The sequence below is a fragment of the Strix uralensis genome, chromosome 20 (genome assembly GCF_047716275.1).
Source record: "Strix uralensis isolate ZFMK-TIS-50842 chromosome 20, bStrUra1, whole genome shotgun sequence".
Lineage (NCBI taxonomy): Eukaryota > Metazoa > Chordata > Aves > Strigiformes > Strigidae > Strix > Strix uralensis.
In genome coordinates this window covers 6,068,659-6,095,924 of record NC_133991.1, presented here as the reverse complement: position 1 = coordinate 6,095,924, position 27,266 = coordinate 6,068,659, and the positions used below count along the sequence as shown (strand labels likewise).

Sequence of the window (27,266 nt, the reverse complement as noted above, 5' to 3'; positions counted from 1 at the left end):
GCTCCTGCCCGGGCAACATCGCCTCCAGCTTCCCAGCCGGAGAAGGAGCTACACAGTGAAGCGAGTGGGTGTTTTCACCTGCCCGTCAGCCTCTCCTCCTGCCTCTGTGAACAGCGACCTAGAACCCACAATCGCTTTTTCCCTTACGGATGATCCAAACTTTTGTTTATGTATTTTAAAAAATTAGGGCAGAGGAATCCTTGCAAGAATGAGCTCATAAACTGCCTTTCTGCAAAACCCACCTGCAGGTAAACACCAAAATGTAACCTTTCACTAATATTTTATACTGATTTTACCCTCTTGCTTCTCTATTACAACAAAGCAAGACCAGACACTGGCTTGTATAGAGCCTCATAGTAATTTTGTAATAAATACAGAGATAATTCTGTATTTGGAGAAATGGACTGCATTATAATGACACTCAGCAGAATACCGCGCCCGGCACAGCCCTCCCATCCCCATTCTTTCCAGCACACTTCAAGCTCTCTTTTTTTAAAAGGATGAGAAGATACTCCTGACACTGCGAACTGAAACAGTGCTGCCTGTCTGAATTTTGCATAAATAGTTTCCCACCACTGTTATCATTTCACCCAAACGCGTGGCAGCGGCATAACGGGCCTTAATATAGACAGCCCACCAGCTGCCAACAGAAATTTCAGCACTTTGTCAATTATATAAAAATAAGAGGATTTGGGCTGATCCTCCCCAAAGTTACCCTAGTAGTATCTGCTGTCTCAGTACAACTTGCTTGCACACTGGATGGGATGGAGATGAACCTGCAGGAGCTTCAGAAAGGTGCAGAGTACCTAGTACCTGCTTCTGGTGGTGTATGTTAGGTTTGGCTTATCCCAGTAGCTGAGGTTTGTCCCAGGAAGATACCAATATGAGAAGGAGAAAGGGGTACATATAGGAGAGGCTCTGACTGTGTTTGAGAGTTTCTACAGTTCTGTCCATCGCTCTGGAGTTCAGTGTCTCTTCTCTCGGGGATGTTTTCAACCCTGCAGCCCAGTGCCGGCACCAGACATCCTACATGCTCATCAGGGAGAGTGCATCTGCCTTTGAGATGCTGAAGTATATTTAAATCACCTTCCTCAGGAAAGATGTTGTTTAAACTGCAATCAAGCCAGCCAAAAATAAATAAATAATCATTTACACACTTGTGTAAACAAAGAAATGAAACGCTGCTGCGCTGCTGTTACCCCAAAAGCACGCTGTGTGCCTCTCTCCCTTCCCCTAGCATCGGGAAACAGAAGCGAGATGAAGCACAAATCCATCCCCGTGCTCCTGTTATACAAAGGAAATTACCCACCACCCACACCCTGTGGAGTGGACATTAAACAAAAACAATTACCCACCAAAAATATTACATTTACTCCATTTTGTTCCACGGAGTGGTTTAACGGGACTTTCACTGAAAAGCAGGAAAGCTCTGGGCCTAAATCAGCGCGACGCGAGCTCTGAATTTTGATGTATGCTGTTGACTTCCCCAACACAGAGCAATTTGTAATAGCTTTGCCACGCTGTTGTTTTCAAAGCTCCTGCTACATCACAAGCATTTATTTCTGACCACAAAATTACATTTATTCAACAGAAAGCAGCTCAGGGTCTTTAAGAGGTTAACTTCTGGAGTGCTTGGCTGCTCTCCAGCCTCTGTACTAGAATCTGTGCTAACGCAACGGCACACAACAGCACCCAGGCTAGCCGTGATTAATAGAGTGCTGAATACGCTGCTTTCCACATACACACACTTTTCATTCCCTTGCTTCCATAGATCATGGACTTATCCTCAAAATATCTGACTGAAATTGAATTTGGCTTCTCTCTCAACCGTTCATTTCCTATGTTATGCAAGGTTATATCCTTTTCTGCATGAGCAGAACCAAACCAGCTGCAGCTTTTGAGAAGAAAATGTGTTCTCAATTATGAAGCTGGCCTGAATATTGAACCACAGTTCTACTGCTACTCTAATTGAGCCATCATGAAGTGAACCTACAGGAAAGAAATTGTATTAATTAGGTTTGTAAATTTAACATAAGGAAATTAAAGGGGGGGGGGGGGGGGAAGATGAATATCAGCTCAGGAATACTCCTTCAAAATGTAGAAGTAAAGTAGGTCTGAAGTTGTTTAGGCACACATATTATTAGAGTACTCCTTCAAAGGCATGATTAGTAGTTCCAGCACACCAAACTGATTTTCAGCGTCTGTCGTCTGCATATGGAAAATTATTAAATTACTCTACTGACCAAATTAATAGTTTAAAGAGCAATTCAGCTAAGTGGGGAGCCAGAGTGGTCTCATCAGAATGGCAACACCCTTAAAAGTACTTGCTTTGTGAGAAGAATATGAGAACTGGTTTTCACAGAAATAAAGTCCAGTGTGTTGTTTTGGAGTATGTGCCTTAAAGGGTTCTCCAAATGAGGGATTACTGCATTACTGTTGGACAGTACTGTTATGCCACATGAAAAGAATGCTAATGACCTCAGGAAATCCTTTCCCAGCCTTAAAATATCTATTTGATGACTTCACAAATACGGATTCCAACATTAGGTTTCCATACCACAACTTTAGTTCTGTAAATTAACATAGCCCAAGAACATAACCTTTTCTTTTTTTTTTAAGATTTCATGTACAAATATCCATCCACTGATGTAAACATGGTAACGCACAACGACCTACTCAGAACACAGCTTATTTAGATGGTTGCTTGAAGGAGTGCCTTGCCAGCTTGCAAATTACATATTTTATGATTGAATGATAAAGCTCTTCAGTGTTTTCTGATTCTGTCCTGTATTTAGCCCAGCATATGGTAAGCAAACCATTAATAAGTTGCATCCCCAGGTTAGTGGTAAGCAAAAAAAAAATTTAAGATAGAAACGACAGGAATTTTACACCTCTTAAATTAATGACTTCTAACTGTCTTGCTCACAATCGCCTCTTTACACCATCCAGACCTTAAATCTTCCAGGAAAGCTAGGAAAGTTACCCACAAAAATCAAAAGAACAATACCATCAGCTTTGAATCAGACACAACATTCTGTTAGTTTTTTTAAAAAAAACTGCATGCAAATTTCCATTAAACTCCTAAACAAGGAAAAAGTACTATAATAAAATTGTACTACAGTGACGAATTAATAGGGTCTCACATTGAACTAGGAATGCATTTTAAAGTCTGTAGTATTCTAAATTTCATTTCATAATGCTTTTACTTTAATTGTCATCATAAAAAATCCAGTTACTTAAAGCACCGAGATCTATACAAAAAAAGTTATTTCCAACCAGTAATGAAAGAGTTTTCATCTGAATGAATGAGATAAATATCTATAGCATATAGAGTGTTCTGGTTGGCGGGTGTTTATTTATAAATTCATATTATACAAAGGGAAAAGGGGGGGACGAAAGAAGTATCAATACCCATGCTCAAACTGAAAAGAAAAATTGGCTGAAGTGACCTGTGGATTTATTTTAAAAAGTCAACTAGCCACAGGTTCAGGTTTACAAGCAGATGTCCCATAAAGCATGCTTGGGAGGATATTTAAATATGTGAGCTTAAGTTAACCTCTCTCCAAGTCACGTCAGGCTCACCGAGGGTACAGTTCAAGGACAGTTTAAGTCAACCTAAGCTGGCACATGTGCACTCCTCCTGCCCTGGGCTTTGCTCTCCTGGCCTCTCCCCTGCCCAGCAGGCGCCTGCAGAGAGCTGCTTCAGTGAACCAACCTGGCAGAAAACTAAGCCAGCAAAAAACGGGAAAAAAAGAAAACTTTGTGCTCACTGTGGGACCACACTAGCATGAGTGCTGAGGCACTGCAGGAGGTGGGGAGCCAGTCCTTAGGCAGGCAGAAACATCACAGTATCTGTCTAAAGCTACTTAAATACCTTTGCTCACTAGGGAGCTGCCTGTCCCTTCTACCTTCTGTCCCTCCCTAGTGCCCAGAGCCCTGTGGAACACAGTCATCCCACATGGGATTTGCAAAAGCCTGCTTCCCCTCTGAGGTGGCATCGTAACTTAGTATCACTGGGACATGCCAAAAGCACCTACGTAGTTCTGTCATTAGAGATCAAGAAAAGGATGGGGCAATAGCAGTAGGGGTGGAGATAGCAGTCACAGCCAAAAACGTGGTGGAGGCTTTCCTGCATGGTAAACAGGGATGCTGCATCATGCAAGAACCTTTCTTCCCAGCTTCCGTATGAGAAACTGGTGAGAAGAAGGTGGTGCTCCCAAGTTCGGTAATGCCATCCACAATACCTACAGAGGTGTGAGCCAGAGCACTCCTACAGCATCCATACCTGCTGCTCGAGGATGCTCACTCTCCAGCAGAAGGGACTCCAGAAAACATCTATTTTCACTGCTTCTCTGCTTACCTCTGTTTTATTTACTTACTCTTGTTGGTTTTTTAAAGAAACAAAATCCTAGTCTGGGGCTGAAGTCTATGTAGTAGAAGCAGGGAACCACTTACGAGCAGTTCACTCCCCATGCCTCCTCCCTGCTCATATCCCAAAGTACATGTGCTGGGTGACCCAAAGGTCCCTCTGCCACCTCCTCCCAGGACATTAAGTATCACCTAACAGGTAACACCCACGCAATCCTACAAGCTCGTGGGGTGGGTGTCCTGCCCCCAGCAATACTCCTTGCTGCGCCATCTCGGGGGAGAGTAAGTCAAGGCATCTCCAATGGATTTGAAATGGAGAAAAGCCTGTACGCTTAACACAATTTGTTCATGAGATACCTGGAGCATTCATCTTATAATCTTTCAGAAAGTCAACCTTAACAATAAACAGAGACCAAACCTCTATACTGAACAATAAAATATAACTCAACAGAACAGACTAATATCTCAGTATTTTGATTTGTCTCCAAAACAAGATACAGTAATTACATCTATAATCAAATACCACAATTCACAGTTGTATGTTCTGCATTTATTTAGTCAATCATGATTAGTTCAGGTTTTTCAGGTTTCTAAAACCCTGTCTAGATTAGGGAGACTGGAATCACCAGCTCAGAGATTCAGCAGCACAATCCTGTAACGTATTCGTGCTTCATTTATGTAAGAGGGGATTTCTACCAACAAATTTTACTCTTGTAATTTGTGATGTTGAATTTATATCAACATAAACTTCAATTTTACATTAGTGAAGCAAAACTACAGAAGAGGAGTGTGTATGAGCCATACCAAGGTAACAGTGAGCTGTCTCCAACAGGCAAGATCTAATGGGAGAATCTTCCTTCAACTGTAGCCAGATTTGGATTTATGATTCTTACTTGATTAAAGAACAGTGCTGAAAGCACACATACACTTTTCAGTCAGTGCATTGCAAGCTTGAAACTAAAGTGAAAAGGTTTTAAGAGCACTGCAATCCACTCGGAGCAATTTTAAAGTGTAAATTTCCATTGGCAAACGGACTCACACAAGTCATTCTTTGTTCTCACAAGCTACTATTAGATATATCAAGGACAAAGTTGTCCTGTTTATTTATTTATTTCTAGCAATACTTGGGAAATTGGGTTGTAAAATAAAAAATATCATACTGCTTTCAGGATGAGGAATTATTGCCTATTTGAGATACATCTTTAGCAGGATGTACAAGTAATCAGAAATGCAGATATGGGGAGTTGTGCGCTTAATTCCCTATGCAGACTTCTGAAAACGTGCTCCTGAATTTCTCTGTGCTCTGATGGGAACTGCAACAATATAAAATCAGCCAACAGATTAAGAAAGTAAAAAGTGTTGCTGCTTTAACACAGCTAACATTAAGAGCAGAACTCTACAATGTGTAACAGAGTGTGAGCTAAAACCTAAATCCACCACCCCACGCAGGCACTAATCTTTATAAGAAGAAATATAATTTGCAAACTTCATACACGACATTTTCTTAGAGGCAGTACAACAGCTCCCATCTGGCCTAAGCACTCACGTGAAGTGAGCGCTTCAGTGCTGTCCACAGCTAAAATGTAAAATTCTGTAATTGGCCCAGCTGCTTTTTCCTGTAGAAATTCTTCAAAATAACAACAGTTGGCTTTTAAACTTGTGATCATTCTAATCATGTGTTTCTTAGTGGAGTGGTGTGAAGAGAAATCAAAGTAAGAGCCAGCACCAGAGCTGTTAACGCTTTCTGTTGTTTTTCCAACAAACACCTGCCAACTTAAGGTTTTCCATCAAGCCCTCTAGAACACAATGTTTTACAGCTGAAAAGGTTTACAGTGAAAACTATTTGTAATATCTTCATACTTTGTATACGTACATTACATGGCATTCATTAAGCGTTCTAACCATGAAGTCACGGAGGCACAGCGAGTTCTCAGGTGCCACCTGAGTCACTGCAACGGTAAGCTTATGCTCAGGTATGCTGAATGCAAAGTGATTTGACCAGTTCAGCTTGTCCAGCACAAATCCAGTGTATCACACACATATCCTGCACACAGCAAAATGCAGAAGGGCTGAACCCCTGCAATGCTCTCTGCTCAAGGGCTCTGTACCCACCCGGCCACGCTGACAGGCTGCCAGCACACCAGGCTCGTGTGAAGCAATATCGAAATGAGAAGCATAAGCTCTTACCTCTCCCTGGAAACTCTTCAATAATGGAGCTACCTGTTTGCGCAGGTCCTGGAAGACAGAAGCAAGATATTTCATCAGAAAAATCTGAAAGGATAAGCCATTATCAAGTTTTTCCTAACACTATTTTCAGTTCTGAACTACTACTTAAATTCTGATTGCATTTTATGGAAGCTTTGATTAAAACAAAAGTATACCTAGAATTCATTTTGAACAAGTCTGCATTTCCAGCTTGACATACACCTGTATCTGTTGCAAACAGTATTAATTAACCAAACTCTAGTGATGTTGGGTAAGCACCGAATGCCTTCAATCTCATAATTCAGCTGAAACACTAATGAGATTAGAAGTAAATGCCTCTATCTACCTGAACAGCAGCTACACTTCTGAACTTACGCCGAAGAAATGTCCACAAATGGAAACTAGGCTTAAAGGAAGATGACTCTGGGCCATCACTTCGAGTGCTGCCATTTTGTAAAAGGTCTATTTTATTAAATATTTTCTCAAGAGTGCTCTGACTTTAGCCATCAGAGAACTGGAGATAGATACATTGAAGAAGACAGTATTATTTGTTGGTTTCTGTAGAACTCAAACTTTTTCTTCCAAATTACAGCACACTTAGTGCTACAAAATTCACTAAACTACTGCCCATAGAACAACTCTAAAAGTTTATAGCTTATTTTTACTTAGCAAGCAGGATAATTTAGGACAACAAAGGTATATCTATCTTGCATACAATTCTCAGTGGCTCCACTTTTAAGCTGGTTTGGGTCTAATTCACTTACAAATTCTCAGAATTCTCATTATGTGCATGCCTGAAGAATAAAATCCTGTAACTTTGCAGAGGACACTGTATTATTCATGCACAGCCAAGAAGCTGTACTCCTATTTTTGCTGTGGTATTCCTCTGACGAGGCACAAGCAGCGACTTCATAGTACACTTACAGCTAGAATAAATCTGTAAGAGGTATAAAACAGTAACATGATGCTGCATCATTTAAGAGGGCAGCATTGATGCGGGTTACCCAGGAAGAAGGTGGATTTCCCACCCTTGGAGATCTCCGAGGCACAGCTGACCAGACCTAGTGTGGGTGCTAAAGAACCATTTCAGGGCCAGGTTAGATCTAGTCAGCCTCTGGATGTCCCCTCCAACTAAGAGTCCTATGATGCTCTGAGAATACTGCTCACAACTGAGACAGTCATGAACTGCTTAAGTAACCATGAAATCTTCCTAGCTTCACACAGGCCACAGTCCCTTAGCTACCCTGAACCTCATGCAAGAGGTCATAAAGAGGTCTTTGAAGTATTTTCTTTATACAAAAAGGCTGTGTTGAAGCCTTGGGCCTTTCGGAAAAGAGGTGACCTTAAAAATTTAGGAAATTCTCTTTTCCAATGCATTTACTTTTACGTCTAGCATCATGCAACACATTGGACATTAAACCGCTCACCAAAACACCCTCAGCCCTGGTTTTAATCTGATTTTCCTGAAGGAAAAGCAGGCTTTTGAGAGAAGTGATTTTTGTCATTTAAATGACAAGTCATGCAGAGAGTATCAGGAGTTCTTCCATTCCCTGAGAAATGGCTTAGGGGGGCAAACGCAAATGAAGCTATCAAAGACAAATGATCAGCCAAATTTCACTTCTTACAGTTACTGCACTAACATATAGCTAATCCCTATGAAGTTAAGGATAATGTTGCAGCTTTATAAGCTCCCTCTTCAACACCAAACCAAACAGTTCTGTTCTTAGACCAAGTTAAGTCACCTAAATGTTTCCTGATATTTTCTGCTGTCTGTTTTAGGACAGAAAAAGGTTAGGTACTGTCCTTGTGTATTACGAACTTCTACAAATTACGCCTCCACCAAAGCAAACTGGCAGGTTCAGCAGCTTTTCCCCACTTCCTGACTACTCCAGGAGACCAGAGAGCTGTGCCCATTTTATAACGTTTTCTTTGTAACTTGATGATGATGACATTGAAGAAAGTAACAATAACCATCAATGGCAAAAGAAATGCCCACATTCAGGGCCAAAAATCTGGCATGGTAGGTTGTAACGCACAGTGAAAATTACAAACAGAGACATTAGATTTACAGTTAGAATGCTGGCACCCTTTATAAAATCAGGAAAAATTATACCATCCAAGCAAAGCAACATTTCTTGAAATAAAATCTCAGCTGGTAGGAAATCATCGGGTTTAGGGCTTCTGTCCCTGGTATTGCCTCTGAATTTACTGACTAGTTTGGCGCCAGCCAGCAAACTGATGTCAAAACTGGAAGAAATACAGGAGATCTAATTCCAGACCAGCCCCAAGTCTCTTGCTTGCACGACTCTCAAGAGCAGGGCATTATTCCCACTGCCTGAGCACAGGGTGTAAGCATCAGAAATCACCCTGGGTGCATCGGCGGGTGACAAAGCCCCGCAATGGCTTTCAGTGAAATAAAGCACGGCCAGCTCTGGGGCAGGAGAACATCAGCCCTGCTCCCCTCTGTGCGTGGCGAGCTCTAGCCAAGAGCTTGCTATTGAACTGCATCATCTGACACGTACTAACTTTTGAAAGATAGGATTTGCAGAACTTTTTCACGACATAAACTATGTCAGGACTTTGCCTTCATATTCATCTTTAATAATGAGAGATGTTGTTACTGGTTGTTTATAGCAGAGGGGGGGAAGGAATAGAAGGGCTATCACAAAGCCAAAGAAAACAGTTGGTCAAGCTGTCAAAAAGGAAGAAAGGCTTTCAAGTACCAAATCTGATTCCCACACATCCTTCATTTAGCAAATGCAGGATGCTAAACACTCATCCCAGCAATCAAAACGTTACCAAGCAAAATTTGTGCCATAATGGGAAAACGTGTGGTGCTTGATTTAGACAGCAGCTTTTGTTGTTGGTAAAACTGTTTTTAAAACATTTCATGATAGAGCGAGAATGCTGCTCAAAGTGATTCAGTCCCACTGGCAAGCAATTGGTTATACCACTGTAATCAACCCAGGGCAATCCTGGGACATGCTGATCATTCGAGCACACGGTTTAACAGGGTAAAATACTTTGACAACTTGAAATCTTAGCAGTAACTTGCAATCTATTGCAGCTGAACGATAGAGGCAGAGCATCCCACTTCCATTATCTTCACAGAGCAAACAGTTTAAGAAAAGTAACTGCAAGGAATTCACTGGAGTATATTAAATGGAACCAAATATGCCATGCAGGTAAGTGGATAAATGGCACACACCGTAACAAAAGGCATAAACACTTTCTTCACACCATTTTTTGTTTTCTCCCCTCTCTTCCTCCCCCCCTTGGAAAGAGTTTATAGGCTACTTTTATAATTCCTTCTTTGGCTAAACAGCATCAAAACTTTAGACAGCTTACAACAAAAGGGAAGTAAAAATAAACAGACAGAAGTCAGGAATACATATGCCTCGAGTCACCAGCGAAAACTCTCCTGTAAGATTTATTTTTGGCAGTTTGGAAAAATTCTTCATCAGACTTTGTCTCAAAATATTACACTAACATCAAATAGAATTTTACCTTCTTTGCACTAAACTGAACAGAAAGAAGGACATTCAGTTCAGACCCAGGGGAATCTGTAATGTTGGTTAGCAAGGACACCATATGATTTATTATCTGTTTAAAGTGTAGTGGCCTTTACTGCCTGGGCTGTGATCAAAACAGGAAAAGCAACCAACTCCAGCACTTGCATACAGCCTAGCAAATCACTAGCAAATCACAGATCAAGCAGAACAGCTAAAAAGGGTACATGCAACTGAACATTAAAACAAATGATAATTTATCAACACAAATGCATTGAAATATTCGAGTACTCCTATACAATCACATTATTAGCCTATTTTTCCATGTCAACTAAACGTGCGTGTTCTCTCTCTCTCTCTCTGGATGATTTATCAGGATAGAGCAGTTTTCTGAAAAAGGCTCTATCACAGACAAACTCAATATCTGAAGTAGAGACTATGAATTAGGATGCTGTATCATTATCTGAATCAAATCTGATAGCTGAAAGCTAATATAGCATTTTCCCTTTACAAGAGTATAAACAACAAGTTTATATTTTGATCGAGTAGCTACACAATGAAATCTGAATCCAAATAATTTTTAACTCCCTTTCCATTCTCATTAAAAATAACTCTATGGAAAATAAACCGAGAATAAATCTATGGTAAAAACCTGGGCAACAAATGCATCTTTCTGACAACTAAACTACATTATTTATCTACCGCTATTTTAATACACTGTGTATAGTACAAAGGACATATCAATGGTCAGGCTACCAACACTGTATTTGTAATTTACTTGAGGTCTGAAGCTACACAAGCACCTTCTGATCTCCTCGCAGACTGCTCCATCTCATTTACCTCCAAAATGCTTATCTCTAAATGTCACAACAAGAGCCCTATGACCCTGGTTTGATAAAGTGGTCCAGCAAGGCTAAGCTTGACCTATACACCTTTATCATCTACAGAAGTATTGTGCTCTTGTAAAATAAAACAAAACAAAAATCCGGGCAAATGTTCTATCGTATGCCTCCTGTGCCACATTTCCTATGATTTGTTCTCTATATCTTCTACTTGAGACACGCGCTGGCTGGTGAATGTCACCATGTCTGGCAGAGAAGTCATAATGAGAAGCAGCCCACTTGTATCAGCATCGGTGACATCATTAGTTCAGCTGTCACAGCCTATTTTTGAGCTGCCTTATCACCAGCGAGATGCTACGGCTTTCCTGCCATCTTACCCTTTCACATTTCCTTCCTTGTTAGCCCACACATAATAAGGAACTAACAAGTGGCCCGGCGCTCAAAACTGGCAGGGCTGAACATCCAGATACTTTCTTATAAGAACTCATAAAAAGAGGGAAAAAAAAAAAAAAAGAAAGGAAAAAACCCAACCCAGAACAAAACCCAATACGTATTGACTGTGCGGAAAGGTATTTGTCAGTTCAGTCAACGTATGAAGAAGAAACAGCACAGCCCCAGGAGGAACTCTGGTGTCAAAACCTGGCAGTCGGGTTTGAGCCCCTCTTCCAAGAGGCAGTGTGCTGGTGTGACGGATATTTTGTTTCTTGCGATTGGGAGGATCTGTGTACCCTCCCAGGCAGAGCTCTACACACTTTGTCTACAGAGCTATTATCTCAGTAACGTTGTTGAGCTTCTCTTTCACATAAATATAGCTGAAAGGGGGAGAGGTAAAAAGCAGCCAAGCATGAAGGATTTGGGAGGAACGCTGGCATCAACTTCCAAGGTGTGTTTGATTATTATATACTTCAAGGACACAACTTGTCACTGTGAAACACAGAAATCAGCAAGTTAACGATAATTAGTAGTAAGCAGTTCTGCTGGTTAATTAGAGCCAGCAAGCATATATGCTTCGCCCTGCTATAGGTAAAATTGGTGAAGAACAAGTTGAGATCACTCAATCAGGTGCTAACCTACCAATACACAAGTTTTAAATATTCATTTGCACCCACAATTATGAAAAAATCCAGAGTATGCAACTTTTCCACCAGAGATCCTGGGCATGTGATTGGAGGCGTACTATGGGAAACATTTAAGTCTTTATGTTTAATTAGTTCCAGCAAGCTCCACTTCGCTTTGCTCTAAAAGATATGAAACTGAAATCCCAGATAGTTGTCCAAACAGGTATTATACAGTAGCTTAGATGACTTATTTAATTCCTAAAATATAAGGCAAATTAAATCATATGAGCAAACAATTTATTGCTCAATTTACACTACGATTTAATGAGATACAAAACCTCTTATTGCTTAAGGCTGCTGAAGTATTTACTTGAAATCCGATCATTAAAGAATGAATCATGATGTTATCAATTTTCTATGATATTTTTAGTTATTTTATTACACTAACATGCCAGTATTTTCTCTGTACAAAAAAAATCTTTTGAAGTTACATTTATAGATATGTTTCAACCTAGCACAATGATAAATAAAAAATCTTGATTTACAGTATCAAAATGTACACCACAGTACTTTCTGAAATATTTCATCTCACAGATCTTGTGCAAATTCCATTAGCTTTAATTATTTATTAGCAGTAGATTTAGATTACTGTTCTTGACCTATTTTTCAGTGTATGGACCCACCCAGCAAGAAGTGAAAAAATATTCCATTTGTGAAAGGCTGATTTAGTGAGAGCAGACTTTTGCTTAAAGTAGAATATTAAGCAAAAACACATGCATTGTAATTCAGGGGGAGAAGCTTGCACTTCAGAAAGGTTACGAAGCGGGGCATAACCAGCCTACAGAATAAACACTAAGAGAGGTTCCTTGCAAAGAGACGGGATTTTTGCTATTTAACCACCTCAGACAATTTTGCAAAACTGCAGCCACGTGACAATCCCAGAAGGAAGAGAGCCTCAACAGCAGGACTTTCTTTGTGGAAATACCTTTGTTTCTGCCAAACTCTGTAGAGCATGTGGGTCCCAATAAGCCATGGGGAAATGAGTCTAGAGCGAGCAAGTGTTCGGGGCTGGTCCTGTGGCCTCTTTCACTGGCAAGGAGGCAAACCGTGCTCTTCCCCGGCACGAGAAAAATGGAGCATCCGTGAAGGTGTCTACTTGTCCCACAGCCTTGGGTCTAGGCCCGGCACTTTATTTTCAATGGAACCACTCACTTGCATGAGTCTTAATGGAATCCTCTTATAGCTTTTTCCAAGTTAAAATAAACAAAAAACTAACAAGTTTACTCTGTGCCTATGCAGCAACGTACAAACAGACCGGTTACCTTCACAACTGTTCAAAAAAATCAACTGTGCGAAAGAACTGTTGTACCCATACATATGCATATGTGTATATATATATACAGACACACTATATATAATAGAAAAAGAATTTTTTTAACTTTACAAATTATTTAGTGAACTATGCTTTTTAGAATCATGTTAAAACCTTGCAGTCATTTATAAAACAGACCATTGGCTAGAAAAGACACTGAACAGAAACAATTCAGAACTTAAAAACTAGAGTTGCTAGGAAACTAAAAAATTAACTCAAACAAAAATGATTCAGGTAGAGCTTTGGAAGGAGCTAATTCTAACAAAATGAAAGCCTGGTCACTAAAATTCCAGTAGGGGAAAAAAGAAGAATGACTTATTTAACAGCTTACTAATACACACAGAAAATAAAGCATAATTTTTAACAAACATATTAATTTAAAAGGCTACATACTGGCTAATGGCTCCATGAAGATTCTTCCTCCTGCTAACCGTTTGTCCTGCTTTCTTGTTAAACCCTGTAGTCCCTGTTGAATGCTGAAGGTGACACCACATGCGCTAGGACAGACGCTCGTCATGGGAAAAACCATGTGTCTGTATCATCCCAGGTCAGCAGAACTAATTTATGTAATGAAAATCCATTTGATTAGCCAAATAAATATTTCAGAATCTTTGAAGTGTGCTGTTCTTGCCAGCGGGATAACCACGTGTCAGCAAAACCCAGGAATCACCATTCTTAGGGTTTAGGCCAGTATCTCTTCATATAGAAAAGATAATTACTTGGTACTGAGGTTTGTTAAGTACCTGCAGATTTTATTAGATGTACATCTGCCCAATAAAACTGAAAGCAAAGTGACGGCTTCGTTGTGCATCCCAATAAACAGCCTCACCTACATTTGTCAAGTTTTAACCAGAACTGCTCTGTCCCTCCAAAAACCCCTCATTGTTCCACAAACTCTCTGCCCCTACAACTGAGGTTTCCAGTGAAAAAGATCCTTAACACTCCCCCCCCGCAGATCTCATCCCGCAGGATTTCTTTCTCCATCCACTACAGCACTCTCATTTTGTACTTTGAAAGCCTACAGAGAAAGAGTTCACAATGCTTCCCTGATTATTCAGAATTACAGCCTGCAGAACAGAGGTTTCTCCTCAGTGTAAAATGGGGAACTTCTGAAAAAAGGTAATTATTATGAGTCTTAAAAAATTAACGTCTCTAATGAGAAGCTAATGACATGGGCCATGACTCTGCAGAAAATGCATCTAAGTACTGTGGTCCACTTAACAACACCAGTTCAAACACAGACTAATGCTTCACATGGTGGATTTAAAATGAAGAATATTTAATGTGAAACCATAATTGTGCCTGTAATTTTCCATATTCCCTCCACACAAGCAGAGCTCTGTCTGAATCACTGTGCACCCTACTTCAGTGCTTAGCCTCGCCTTCTTGGATGATGAAATCAGAAACCTGGGTGCTGTCTGACAGCACCGCGCTCCTGAGATTTGGATTTCTCCTCAGTCTCAAAGAAAAGATGAGTAGGACCATTCAGAAATCATTAATTTCAATGTACAGTTTTATTTAGGAAAAGTCAGAGTACTAAAAAACATTCATGTTTTAAAACCCATTACTGGCCGATGGGAAAGATGTCCAAAAGACAAGCATCTTGCTTTGAACTTGGGTTAAGTTTCCAAGAAGACCAATTCTGTGTTAGACATAATAATAAGGAACCAGGCTTCATCCCCCCAGATCCTTACAGACTGTATGTGAATGGGGGGAGGGGGGGGCAGTCTGTGCATTGCCGAGACATCAGATATTGCAAAATGGTTTTCCCCACTTATCTTTTAAATACAGGTTAAAAATATAGCTGTGAACAGACTGTGCATTAATCATACAGACGTACCTGCATGTAAGAACACAGGTGTATTTACTGATTTATATCATTATAGTCAGCCTTTTTCTATGATTCCAATGCAAGAAAATCCAATACTAAGCAATCCTCTAACAATCTTTTTATAAGATTTGCTCACTTAATCTTGATCCTGACCATTCAGTTTTATTCAGAAGCCAGTTGCTCCTACAGAAAACAAGTTGTTTTATGAGGGTCAGAGCAAAAAGCCTGCTGTCCTGCAAATCCACATCCTACATTTGCTAGAACTCTCACCACTGTCATGTTTGCGATCTTTATGTTCTTCACGACCTCTGCTCTGCAGAGAGTCACCAGCTAGTTGCCTGCTGCGGCTCACGGGTTACCATGCCCTTAGCAGGCATCACCTTTTAAATGCAGCTAAAGTGATAACTTCAGAGTCCTATAAAGATGAGAAATTCAAAGAAAAAAAAAACCCTGACAAGCTCAAAAACATCAGGGTGTAGACCCAAGGGGTGTACTACAGCTAATTTAGCATACCTGGCAAATACACCTCAAAATTAATATAACTGTCATCCTCCTGACCTAAATAAAAAAGTACAGCACGGATCTTTTCATGTTGCTTTAGTAAGTGAAGCAATTCAGAGAAAACAAAGTTTTGCTGCCTTTATGCTTCCTGGCAAAATTCCTACTGAAACACGCTCAGGCCTATAATGCATATACTTTGGTAGCACACAGCAGATATAAATGAATCATCAAGACGAAAGAAAGCAAAATCTCACTACAGACTTATTCAATACGTTTACTGTTTGTTAGTTAAACTTAAGAAATAAAAAACCCACATAAAGCCCTTTTGAGCAGCAGCATCTTCTCACAACTGTAATATACAGTCACAGCTGGGACTAATTCCCAAATTCATGTGCTGAACTATGAACTGTTCCAGTTTTGGTTTTTTGAGGGGGTGGCTTTTTTTTTTTTTTTTTTTTGGGGGGGGGGGGGAAGACCAGGAAAAGAAACCCAGAGGATTGAAGATTAAGAGACAGAAAGACAGAGACAGAGCAAGCACACAGCCTCTCATTCCTGTGCACTTTTTTCCATCATTAAAGGCATGCGAGCCGAGTACTGAATCACAATGAACTCAATAGCAGATTAAAATGAGACACACTTGTATAATAATAAATCAGAGAATTAATACAAGCTTATCTTCTACTAACTTAGATGGGGAAGGTGACAAATTGCACTTAAGGAAAAATAGTTTTACTGTTGCTAGCATAAGCTGAGTGTCTATAGGAAACTGCTAAATTTAGAAAGCCAGCTTTTGATGATAGCAACGGAAATTAATTCAAGTTTTTTGTGTGTGCGTGTGGTTTTTTTTTTAAAGAGCTCTAGAATGTTACTCATCTTCTTGAAACTCTTACCAAAAGTAGAGACTTCATAATGCACTATCCTCCCTGCCTACTCCCTCCTACTCTTCCCCCTTAAAAAGGCAGAATTGCTCCTTTGGGCTACAGCAATTTAGGAACTTAATGCAGTTTAACAAATTCCCTATCTCTTGGCTGAAGCTGTTTGGCTCTGACAGATGAATCAGAGAAGTCCATAAACGTCTGGAGGATTTGTGCAGAGTTTTTCTTGTATGACTATATATGGCAACTACAGATCAACTTATCTACAATCGTTTTAACCTAACCTTCAAACTTTTTACCTTATTCCTATCTTCGTGGCAAACTTCCTTGATCTGCAATACGGCAAAATTAGACATAAACTGTCCACTTTTCTCAAAAGTGTTTTCCCTCTCTTTACAAGATGGTAAAAATTAAGATATACTCAAGTAAAAATTAACTTCTGTTAACAAACTTGTGCTTCTCAGAAATACGTTTCTATATATGAGTGAATCAGAATGAGATGCTGTGAAGCTCACATTTTCATTTACACTCTTCTAGTATTATCAAAGACATGCACCTCGCCAGACAGCAGATGTCTTCCATTACTGCTTACCTGAAATATCAATTAACACCAAGTGTCATGAGAAGTCTAGCACAAACTGGTAAAAGAAGTTAAATCCGCACTCAAAAAAAAGAGGGGAGGTCAAAACTCACTGACTGATGATGTACGCAGGGACTTGTAAAGGAATTCCAACAATGCCTGCAACACCCTTTAATCCAGAAAAATACTCTATTTTGACTTCTTGCAATCACCATCTTTTATACATATGATAATTTTTACAGAGTGCTTAAACAAATACATCAAAACCAGTAGTATGTGATACAATACTGAAGGCTTCCTTTAGCTGGATCAAAAAACTCTGTGCATCCAAAGCAAGGGTATACAAGTTCAAGTGACTTCTTTAAGCTAAATATTCCTAACACACCTCAAAATGGACATCAAGTGCCACGGAGGACTCAAAATGGATAAGATTACAGCTTCTCAAACTCAGGACTGAAACATGAGTAAACAAACTTGAAAGACTGAAAGTAAATACTGAGTTTTGTATGCACAAGGGAATTGTAGAAGAGTATGACAGACAGAGGAGAAGTACCATCCAGAAAAGCTCAAGTGAGGAGCCACGTGAAGAAACGTTTTTTTAGAAACACCTTTATTAAACAATTTTCTTTGTTGGTTATAAAGAAAATACACATGCACAAAAATATTTTTGGAAAAAAAATTCACCACTAACCAAAAAAGCAAACCAATAGACAACACTGCCAGAGTGCAACAGCACAGTACTCAGTCAGAAATCGAACAAAAACCCCTGACGGTTTTGTGGACATGTCCACAACAGCATAGAGCTGGCATCTGCAGCTCTCTGCTGTCCCAGGAGTTGCATAAGGAAATAATACCACAAATGACAGCTTAGTTCATAGGCACAGTCATTATTTACCATATTTGCTTCAATTCCTCAATATAAATGTATATATAATCACATTTGATTGCCAAGATTGTACAGCACTTCAGACCCAGAAGGTGTTTCCCAGGGAAAGACCTGGTCCTGAGCGAGGAGATGGCATCCTCCCTTCTCAGCGATTCAAGATGCTACTATCGTTTTATTTTAAAATGCCTAATAATCTACTGAGTACCTGACTTTCATGTTCAGAGTCACAGGAATGCAAAAGTGATGCCAAAAAAAAAAAATCCCAACAAACCCCAAACTTAAAAACACTTTGGGGTTTTAGTGGCGTTTGTAGGCCCACTGACAACACCTGACTGCTTCTACAGAAAAATTAGACCACTCCTACTGAGCTGTTAAACTTTGTGATGTTTCTTGCACATTTTCAGTTCCTTACTAATTTTGCTGAAAGTTCTAAACTCTCCTACTTCTCCTCTGACTGGCTTCCAACTGCCTGAGAAAACAGTAAGAAATAATCCTGATGCATACCCTCCTTCCAAATACCACCAGGGCTTGCTTTTAAATGTTATTTAAAGCAAAGATCCACAGCCAGCCTCTTCCTGTGTGAGATGCACATAACAGTTAATTGCCCTAAGCCACTTTGAAATCTCAGCTCATGATGAACCTTGGCCCAGCCACCACCCAATTGCTAAAAATTGTGGGCCAGATTCACCAAGGATGGAGAGCTGCAGGTGCAAAATGGGAGCAGTCACACTTCATCCTGTGAAATGGTCTTAGGAAATGCAGAGATAACAGAAGTTGAAGAAAAAGCTACTGTTCAGAGGAGATTATATCTTACCCAGCTGCCTATTAACACCGTGCAGTTAAAACATGTTATTTTAAATTTCTAAAGGAACACACTGTATTTGGAAATGCAATATTTGAATAAGCACTCTTAGGACTCAAAGCATATCAAATTTTCCCAACTGATTACAGCCTTATAAACTCTGACATTTCTGAACCACTGATCTCTTTCTTAGATGGGTCACGACAAGCACTGAAGACCACCCTTAGAAGAAAAAAACATAAAAATAAAAGGGGCAAGTGGCACCACGGACTCTCAGAATCAGTACTGATTAAGCAACTTATCTGACTTAACAACTACTTTTTGGATCCTGATCATCTATGCTTATAAAAAGATCTAATTGTTCATTTTTTAAATGGATTTTGAATTTTTACCTTATTAAGACTTAAGAAAAATGCATGTTTTAATCTATTTTCTCTTATTTTAAAAGAACATTTCCAATAACCTAATAGCTGTTTCTGTAGGTTACCTACTCATGTGGAGAGGATTCTCTTCCTACTAGAAAACGAAGACAGGCACTGGAATCATGCCTTTTGTAAATCACTTGCACATGAACAAATGGGAAGAATAAACTGACTCCATGCTAGATTTAGATGAGAGGAAGGCAGTTTTTCAGGAGATGCGGGTAACGGGAGCTCTAGTGTCGAACGCCGCCAGCCCTCCCCGCCACACACCCCTCGGGTCCGCCACAGACACTGCCAGCTCGTGGCCTGGCCACTCTGCATGTGGTGACAACCATCCGGCTCGCTCTGGGAGCTCCCACTGCCACTCTATCACTGGGCATCTTTCAGGCTCTTACAACTTTTACATAAATTGGAATAACTGTCTTTGATATTTTTGTCAGGCTGGCAGCAGTAGCACAGGATAGCTCTCCAGTCCCCGTGCCTCATGTCAGCAGTCTGCTGAAAACAGCACTTGGAGCGTGCCCTGCTCTGGCACGTTCTTTGTAACAGATGCGTATAAAATGTCTTCACCACATCACAGGTAAGGAGACAGTGAGAAACAGTCAGCTAACCTTCAAATTAGAAAATGGTGGTATTTTATTCTAATGCTCTTAACACTGTGAAATTTCATCACTCTGGATGCAACTGCAAGTTAGAACAGTGATTCCCTTCTGGGAAAAGAAATAAACACCTTTACACTATTGTAACTGCACTCCTATTCATGTGTATAGTAAACTGGTAAACAACCAAAACCCCGCATCCCCTCCCACTGCTAACCAACATTTATTTCCACACAACTTCTGAGTGTAAACCAGCCTGCGGCATTTGTGATTTTCTGACAGACAGGCTGCCTCCTCCACCCACCCAGACCTCTCACCCCTTCTCAAAAACCCCCTTAGCCCCAGCCACCTCGAGAACCTTTTCTACTTGACAGTGCCAGGGCGAAGTTACCACCTCGGTGGCTGGAACGGCTTATGCAGAGTTTGAATGGTCCATTGGATCCGAGGACTGAGATCATTCATTCATGCCACAGATTCATCAAAGCAGACAAGGGTGTCTGATTACTTTTGATGCTGCTCTCAAAGCTCTAACAAGAATGAGGAAATGTTTCATTGGCATTATCAGATCACAGAAGCATAAACAATTGTTAGCTCCTATTGGAAAAGGTATCATTCAGTTATATTCCATGTGGTTTCCAACAGCGCAGAACGTAGGGAAGGGGCTGCATGACAAAAACTCCTTGTTGGTCAAGTGCTAAATGCACCAGAGGCAAGTGAGACTGTTGAAGGTTAAACTTTTAGAACAACGTTGCAATATTATGCTTAGGTCAAGAAAGATGTTCTTTGTCTATGTTAAAGCCAAAGGCATCCCCAATCAGAACAAGTCGATAGCCGCCTTTGAGCAAGGACAGCCTGGAGCAATTAGACCTTGAAGAGGATACATTGCCAACTTGGCAAGCAAACTCAAGGTCCATGTATCCTTCACTGAACTACCCTCATTATAATCCTAAAAATCACGCCTATAGGTCAAGGAGACCCTTGCCCAGGTGAAGACCCTTCCCCTGAGCATGCATACCAGTTTAAGTATTGTGTCAGCAGTATTATAATTGTATGTAAATTACTAACCAATCATTAGAGAGGATGGACTTACTAAATTACTAACTGCAGGTTTTATGTATAAATATAGTGCGAAAAGTCCCGTCGCTGTGCTTGATTTGTGGGAAAACATGGAGCACCTAGGCTTGAGCAACCCTAAAACAGATAAGCAATGTCTCACCTGAGTGTGTGATTACTGACCTATTGCACATCGGGTGACAAATCCACTTTTCAGACAACAAGATGACTCCACAGACTGGCTCTCTGGATTGCACTCTGCTTTTTTCCAACCATGGCAGACCCAGACGCCTAATTTTTATGGCTCTTCTTCCTCCTCATCAGCCCGATGAACTCCCAGTGCTGTGCAGCAGGCACCGCTCGCTGCCTCCAGCTCACCGTCCTACACGCTCCCCACCAGCCCCCGGCCGGGGCAGGGACTTCTCAGGCAAGCCTGGCAACTTAGCACAACCCTTCTGTTCCCTATCCCCCCAAATCCTCTCGTGTCGAGCACACTCCTTTTGACCACAAGTTCACTTTTTGGGTAAGCCAGCCATTAGTGTGATCCAAACCAGCCAGGGTTATTCCCCCATAAACAACTCGTCCAGTATTTCCTCAAGGACTTTGCTCTCTTCCATTTTTCTGCTCAACTTTTTTGACAGCTCTAAGTGACGCTCTGGAGCACTACCCATTAAAAACCAGTACACTGAAGTGTGCAGTATATGTTCGCAAAACACAAATATTTGCCAGATTGTCATACAGAAATACTTCATTATGTTTTCCATAACTGGGTAAAACACAAAAACTTACATTGCAGCAGCATGAAATGCTCCTGAAAGTGTGAAAATTATTGCTCATTTTCATGTAAACTGGAGTATTAAGACATAAATCATGCTGTTTACACTAACTAATCAGGAGAATTTCAGTTGATGCAAGTAGGAAGCTAGAATTATTAACAATTTTTTCTGAACTAGGTCTGTTAACTAATAGCTTTTTTGCCCCTTATCAGCTGCACAAACAACAATGGATTTTAAATCAACTAAATGACCTGTGAACTACTCCTAAATGGGGGACATATAATTTAAGACAGCCAAGAAAGTTTCACAGGAGTCAAGAGGGCTCCTTGCAAGGGGCACATGTGGAGAGAGTTAAAGCTTCAAACCACTATTTTTTTCCCCCTACTCAAGTGTCAGCTGTGATAAGCCAAAATTAACAACCCTACACTGTACCACTTCAAATGAAGGGGAAAAAAATTTCTTCTTGCTATTCTAGGTATTTTAAGTTGCATATGAGCATGGTAGCTAAATATAGACAGTGACAACAAGAGACAGCATTGTCCCTTTGGGCACATTGAGTATTATCTCTGAATTCCCATCTTCCTGGGCTGAGCCTCAGGTTTTTTGGTTTTGGTTTTTTTTGTTGTTGTTATTTTTCTTACTTAGCAAAGTGTGTATTAACCCCTACTTTGCTTTAGATGGATCAGTTTTACAAAAAGTGTATTTTAAAAAAAAAAAAAAAAAAGGGGGAGGAAATCCTGATTCCACAAAGGCACCAGAAACATTTCCAGTAATTTTCCCGGCTCTCCACTATTGCCCAGTGCACAGGGAGCAGATGCCTTCTGTGAGTGGACTGTCAAGCTGTTTTTAAAATGAGGAGGGCATCAATATGTAGTTTTTACAGCTTACTAAATCAGAAAGCTAAGTTAATATTTTTAGATGTAAAAGTGTCTTTTTCTCCAGGAATCACGCACTTCACTTTCACGTTTCAATCCGTAAGTGTAAGAAATAAAATCAGTAATTACTATTTTCAAAACACTTCCTAGAAGCACAACTGCATTATTTGGAATCCAGCAGACTCATATGAGCCTTTAATATTGAATACAGCTAGACTTTCAAGTGACATGGTTGCTCCTGACTTCTGAAGTATTCAAATACCGTTGAGTGAAGTACATTTTCGCTTAATGTACCTAATGCACTTAGAACATTGACAACACTTCATTTTTAAGCTGGCTTCTATATAAAATTTAATTTTTAAAGCCGTCTATAAATTATCAATGACAACTGTTCTGAAAAAATGTCAATTCCTATCATTAGGTTGGCAGAATCCATCTATTTTGTGCAACATCCTCTTCATATTCAAGCAATTTTAAAGCCCTATTGACGTGGTTTTCAAGTGAGATATTGCTCTTCTAGGATTTCATTATTTAGACAAGACCCATTCTAATGTAATGACGACAATAAGTATACACAACTATTTCTGGACTATATAACCCATGGCTCTAACTACAAATGATGAAACGGTTAGGTAAGTGATAGGCCCAGGTACCCCATAAATATCATTGTGTACGGCAGCCCTTCCGAGTCATCCAAACTGACAGCATACGATGTCAAGAGTAAGCAGCAGCTGGAGATACCATCCTGCACAAGCCACTTAATCTTATGATCAATGAAGTATAGTGGCACTCATCACTAATACTTGCAACGCAGATGATCGTTTATTGTGACACTATACAAGCACAGGGTTGTCACCACACACCCATTCCATCAGCCAAAATCTGATTTTGGTTATGCGATTGTGTTTATCTAATTTTACCATACAGTCACAATTTAGCATGTCATTCTTTAATTTCTTCAGCAGTTGTGCACTTCACATTGTGTCTTGTTAAAATGCAATTAGAATTGCTTTTTATGCCTTTACAATGTTACAGAGGGATAAAAATAATTTTCAAATGTCCACAGTAATCTTCCAAACCCTGTACAAAACGCACTACTTTCACTTTTTAACGACTACACAGATGAAAAACATCTCATCTTTGTACTCAAGTATAATACACAGGGCTCTTTTTGCCTCTTTTCATTCTCTAACCACTAAGTCACTGAGCTCATGTCTATAGAGAGGATCCTCTAAATTCAAATCTAGGCTTCAAGAAAGTTTAATCTTGAAGCAACAATTGCAACAAGTGCTGTAGTTCTATATGAACATGTCATAAACTGTCACCAAGTCTTCTTACACAATTTGTCATACAGCAGCAAAACAGACACTGCCTGCCTCAGATTCTGTAATTGTGGAGCACTGTCTACTGGATGCTGAAATCCTGCTTTCTGGTCATGGCAAACATAAATCAAAGAAAAAAATCTGCTCTATTAAATCTATTTGCTCTGGGAGAACAGGGATTTATCATCCTCTAAAACAAGTGGTCAATAAGATTCAGAAGTGCTTAGTACAGACCTTGATGAATCGGGATGCCACAGGTGACACTGTAATTGTATTTGAAAGGAATCCACGAACAGAAAGGTGAATGCTCTATTTATTTCAGTGTATAGACAGGCTGTGGATTAAATGCATCACAAACATAGGATTCTCCTTCTGCATCCCCTCAGGGGGGATCCTTAACAGATTCTCCCAAGAGGCAAAAGCAGTAGGACAGCACATAGGGCTACTTTAACAAGTAAATCTAAAATGGGTATTTCTTATACAGCCATCACAGAAGATAGGGCTTCTAGGAGTTTTTCAACACCACGCAAACCTTGAGCAAGCGAAAAAATTAAGTTGCAGCAGCCAGGTGCAGCGACAAGACTGGGTCAAGCCTAGGGGCCCTACAAGGGGACCCATGGAGTCTGAAGACAATTCATGGGCAAATACCTTTTGATGACTCAGAAATGGCTGGGGCATAATCCTTGCCTCAAATCACACGATGATTCCCAACACAAAAGGGGGCTTGGTTTCTCAGCCAAGACAAGAATTTGGTCCCAAAGGACAGAAAGGAGGCTTCAACAGCACAACCGTGTAATTAATAAGGAAACAAATACAGGTATACTGCAATGACAACTTTGGGAGTTATTAAATTGACCAAACTAATTCCTTTTTTTCCCTGTTTTTGAACAGAGGAATCCAATTCTGCTGCTTTACGTGTTTGAATTTTGTTCCGACAATTTGCACATCGTGCGGAATCAATGTCCTTCCATAATGCAATGGCCAGTTTTAGTGCAGTGCACAAATACTTCCAAAATGATAAAACCGCCTATCTTCCACGGCTTTCAGCCAGCTAGAATCTGAACTTGGATGGTGAATCTGCATCTGGTTTCACTTTTCAATAACAAAACAAAAATCACAGGCATCATTCATTATCTACAAGGTCCAACATGAAGACTTTCAAATACACTTTAAGACTAATTAAATGCTTATTTAAAATTGACCCGAATGTAAACACTAAACTGAAACTGAACTGATTAACTTGCAACATTTTTTGCCTGATTATCTTTCTGAAGAATGAGCTTTTGGCACTCTGGAGGTTTGCGCTGGAGGATCAATTTCCTGTTCGCATCAAGACCGCTAAGGAAATCTTCCACACATTTGATTCAACTTATGTTTAAACTGTCTGCTTAGCCTCGGACACAGGACTAGACGAAGATAATGTTTTTGACTGGGTAAGATAATGTTTTGCATTTAGGAGCTAAACTGTATCAGTTTTGCCATTAGACTACAGGCCAAAATTCAAGGATGCTCAAGGCAGTCTGGCCAAGCTGTGTATAATCAGACCTCTCCCTTTCAACCGAGAACTTTGATGCTACAGAAACTCCTCATATGAGTTCCTTAACGCCTCATTTTGTTTTAAATTTTCTTAACACAGCAACACACACTTGTGAGATATAGTCATCTTCTGCATTTGATATAGCTGAGGAGGGAAATGAGATTCATACGCTATAGCCTTCATTCAGTTCCAAAATATTATCCTAGTAGCTAAAAAAAGACATAATTTGCTCCTACTATTGTTCCTTTTGACAGTTCCTTATTACAGCCAGCCTTTCTTGCATCTTTGAAGTTAGGAGTTCAGTTTTTTAATTCATACAACAATCTTTATATATTGTTTATTTCTGTGCTTCTTTCACTCAAAGGTATAAAGCATGTTCCTAAATTTTATACACTTGTATTACAGTAACACAAACCAAAATCCAGACAAGACTCAAGCTCCCTCCATGCTGGCCTCTGCCCCAGCAAGGATGCAGTCTTGTATCAGACAGGATATGAGAGAACAGACAAACCTAGTCTGAGGTACTAACCGAATAGCATTCAAAGAGAAAATAGCAGTCTGCTGCTTACAAGAGCCAGGAGACATTTTTACGCAGCATACTTCACTAGGAACATCACAGGATTAAAAAGAAAAAAAAAAAAGTCCACTGTTTGCACTTCAATATATATCCAATTTCGGTCTATGACAGAAGAGGCAGCACAACCAAAATTAAAAGCATTCCTAACAGACACAGTTGCTCTTTTATTGTGATTGTTACAAGTCACATTAGTATAAATTTGTGAAGTGTTTTAACGCATTTTCATTTGAGCTTAATTAATTTTCATAGGAGTTTGAGCTTAATTAATTTTCATAGAAGTTTGAGCTTAATTAATTTTCATAGAAGTTTGACAATTTTCTCATTTGTTGTTTAAATCACAACATGAGTTTTCCATATGCAAGGCAAATATAATAATACCAGCTCACAAAGTCATTTTTGGACTTGTTTTTGTATTTCACAACCAAAAATACTTCCAATGTAAACTGTTAACTGAAGCTCTGACAAGTTTTATTATAAATATTCCTAGCTTTAAAGAGAAATCTGAATATATTCACTTAGTGTATGTTCAAGACACAGTTTAGGTCTGACAGCTTCAGATTATGCCTCATTTATATGGAGCAGTGATCAAACTCGTTAATATGTGAAAGAACTAAAGGAGCAGAGGATTGTGAATCAAATAGCATGAGCAAAGTTGTCTACTAACATGAATAGCTTATGAGGATTTACGTAAGGTGATAGTTTTCATGGTCCCTTGTGCCAAGGTTTCCAAAGTAGATGAATAAACAGGGAGTAGCTTTGAGCAGCACTTTGTACAAGAGGCTGAGGTGGTGTCATGAGCAGTCACTGCAAAGCCAGCGAGGCAAACAGCGCTGATACCGTCACCAAGTCTGCAATTGGCTCTATACGCAGAGCTCTGCTGCATTAAGTCGAGGAGGAAGCATTTAATCTGCCCATAATTCATCCCATATGTTAAAAGCGATAGGGCTTTCTGCTCAGTCAAGGTGAGCGATTTGACAGGACAGGTAAGCTGGTTCAAAACTTTCCTCCTTTTGGCTTTTGTACAGCCAGACATCGGCTGCAGTGCAAGTGCAATGGCTCAATAATTTAAGAAGCATTCTTGTAGAGGAAAATCAAATCTCGCTGTGAAGCAGTCTCCTTAAGATTCATTTAATCTTCTGATAACACAAGCTGTGCACACACAATCACTGAAGATGATAATCTGCTATATGTAACACTAAGTCTATTATTATTCCATTTATTAAAAAGTGCTGTAATAATGTTTTGTGCCTACATGTACTAAAAAGACAAGTGGATT

The 27,266-nt window shown here is 39.9% G+C and overlaps 1 protein-coding gene across 6 annotated transcripts in view; it reads right to left on the bottom strand.

Annotated features, from left to right (window-relative positions):
• CUX1 (cut like homeobox 1) overlaps positions 1-27,266 on the bottom strand; it is a 284,672-nt gene that overhangs the window by 161,828 nt on the left and 95,578 nt on the right. For all 6 annotated transcript variants that reach the window (XM_074890493.1, XM_074890487.1, XM_074890488.1 and 3 more), the window contains exon 3: positions 6,556-6,603. In XM_074890493.1, coding sequence (XP_074746594.1) covers positions 6,556-6,603 — 48 coding nt within the window. The remainder of the gene's footprint in view (positions 1-6,555; positions 6,604-27,266) is intronic.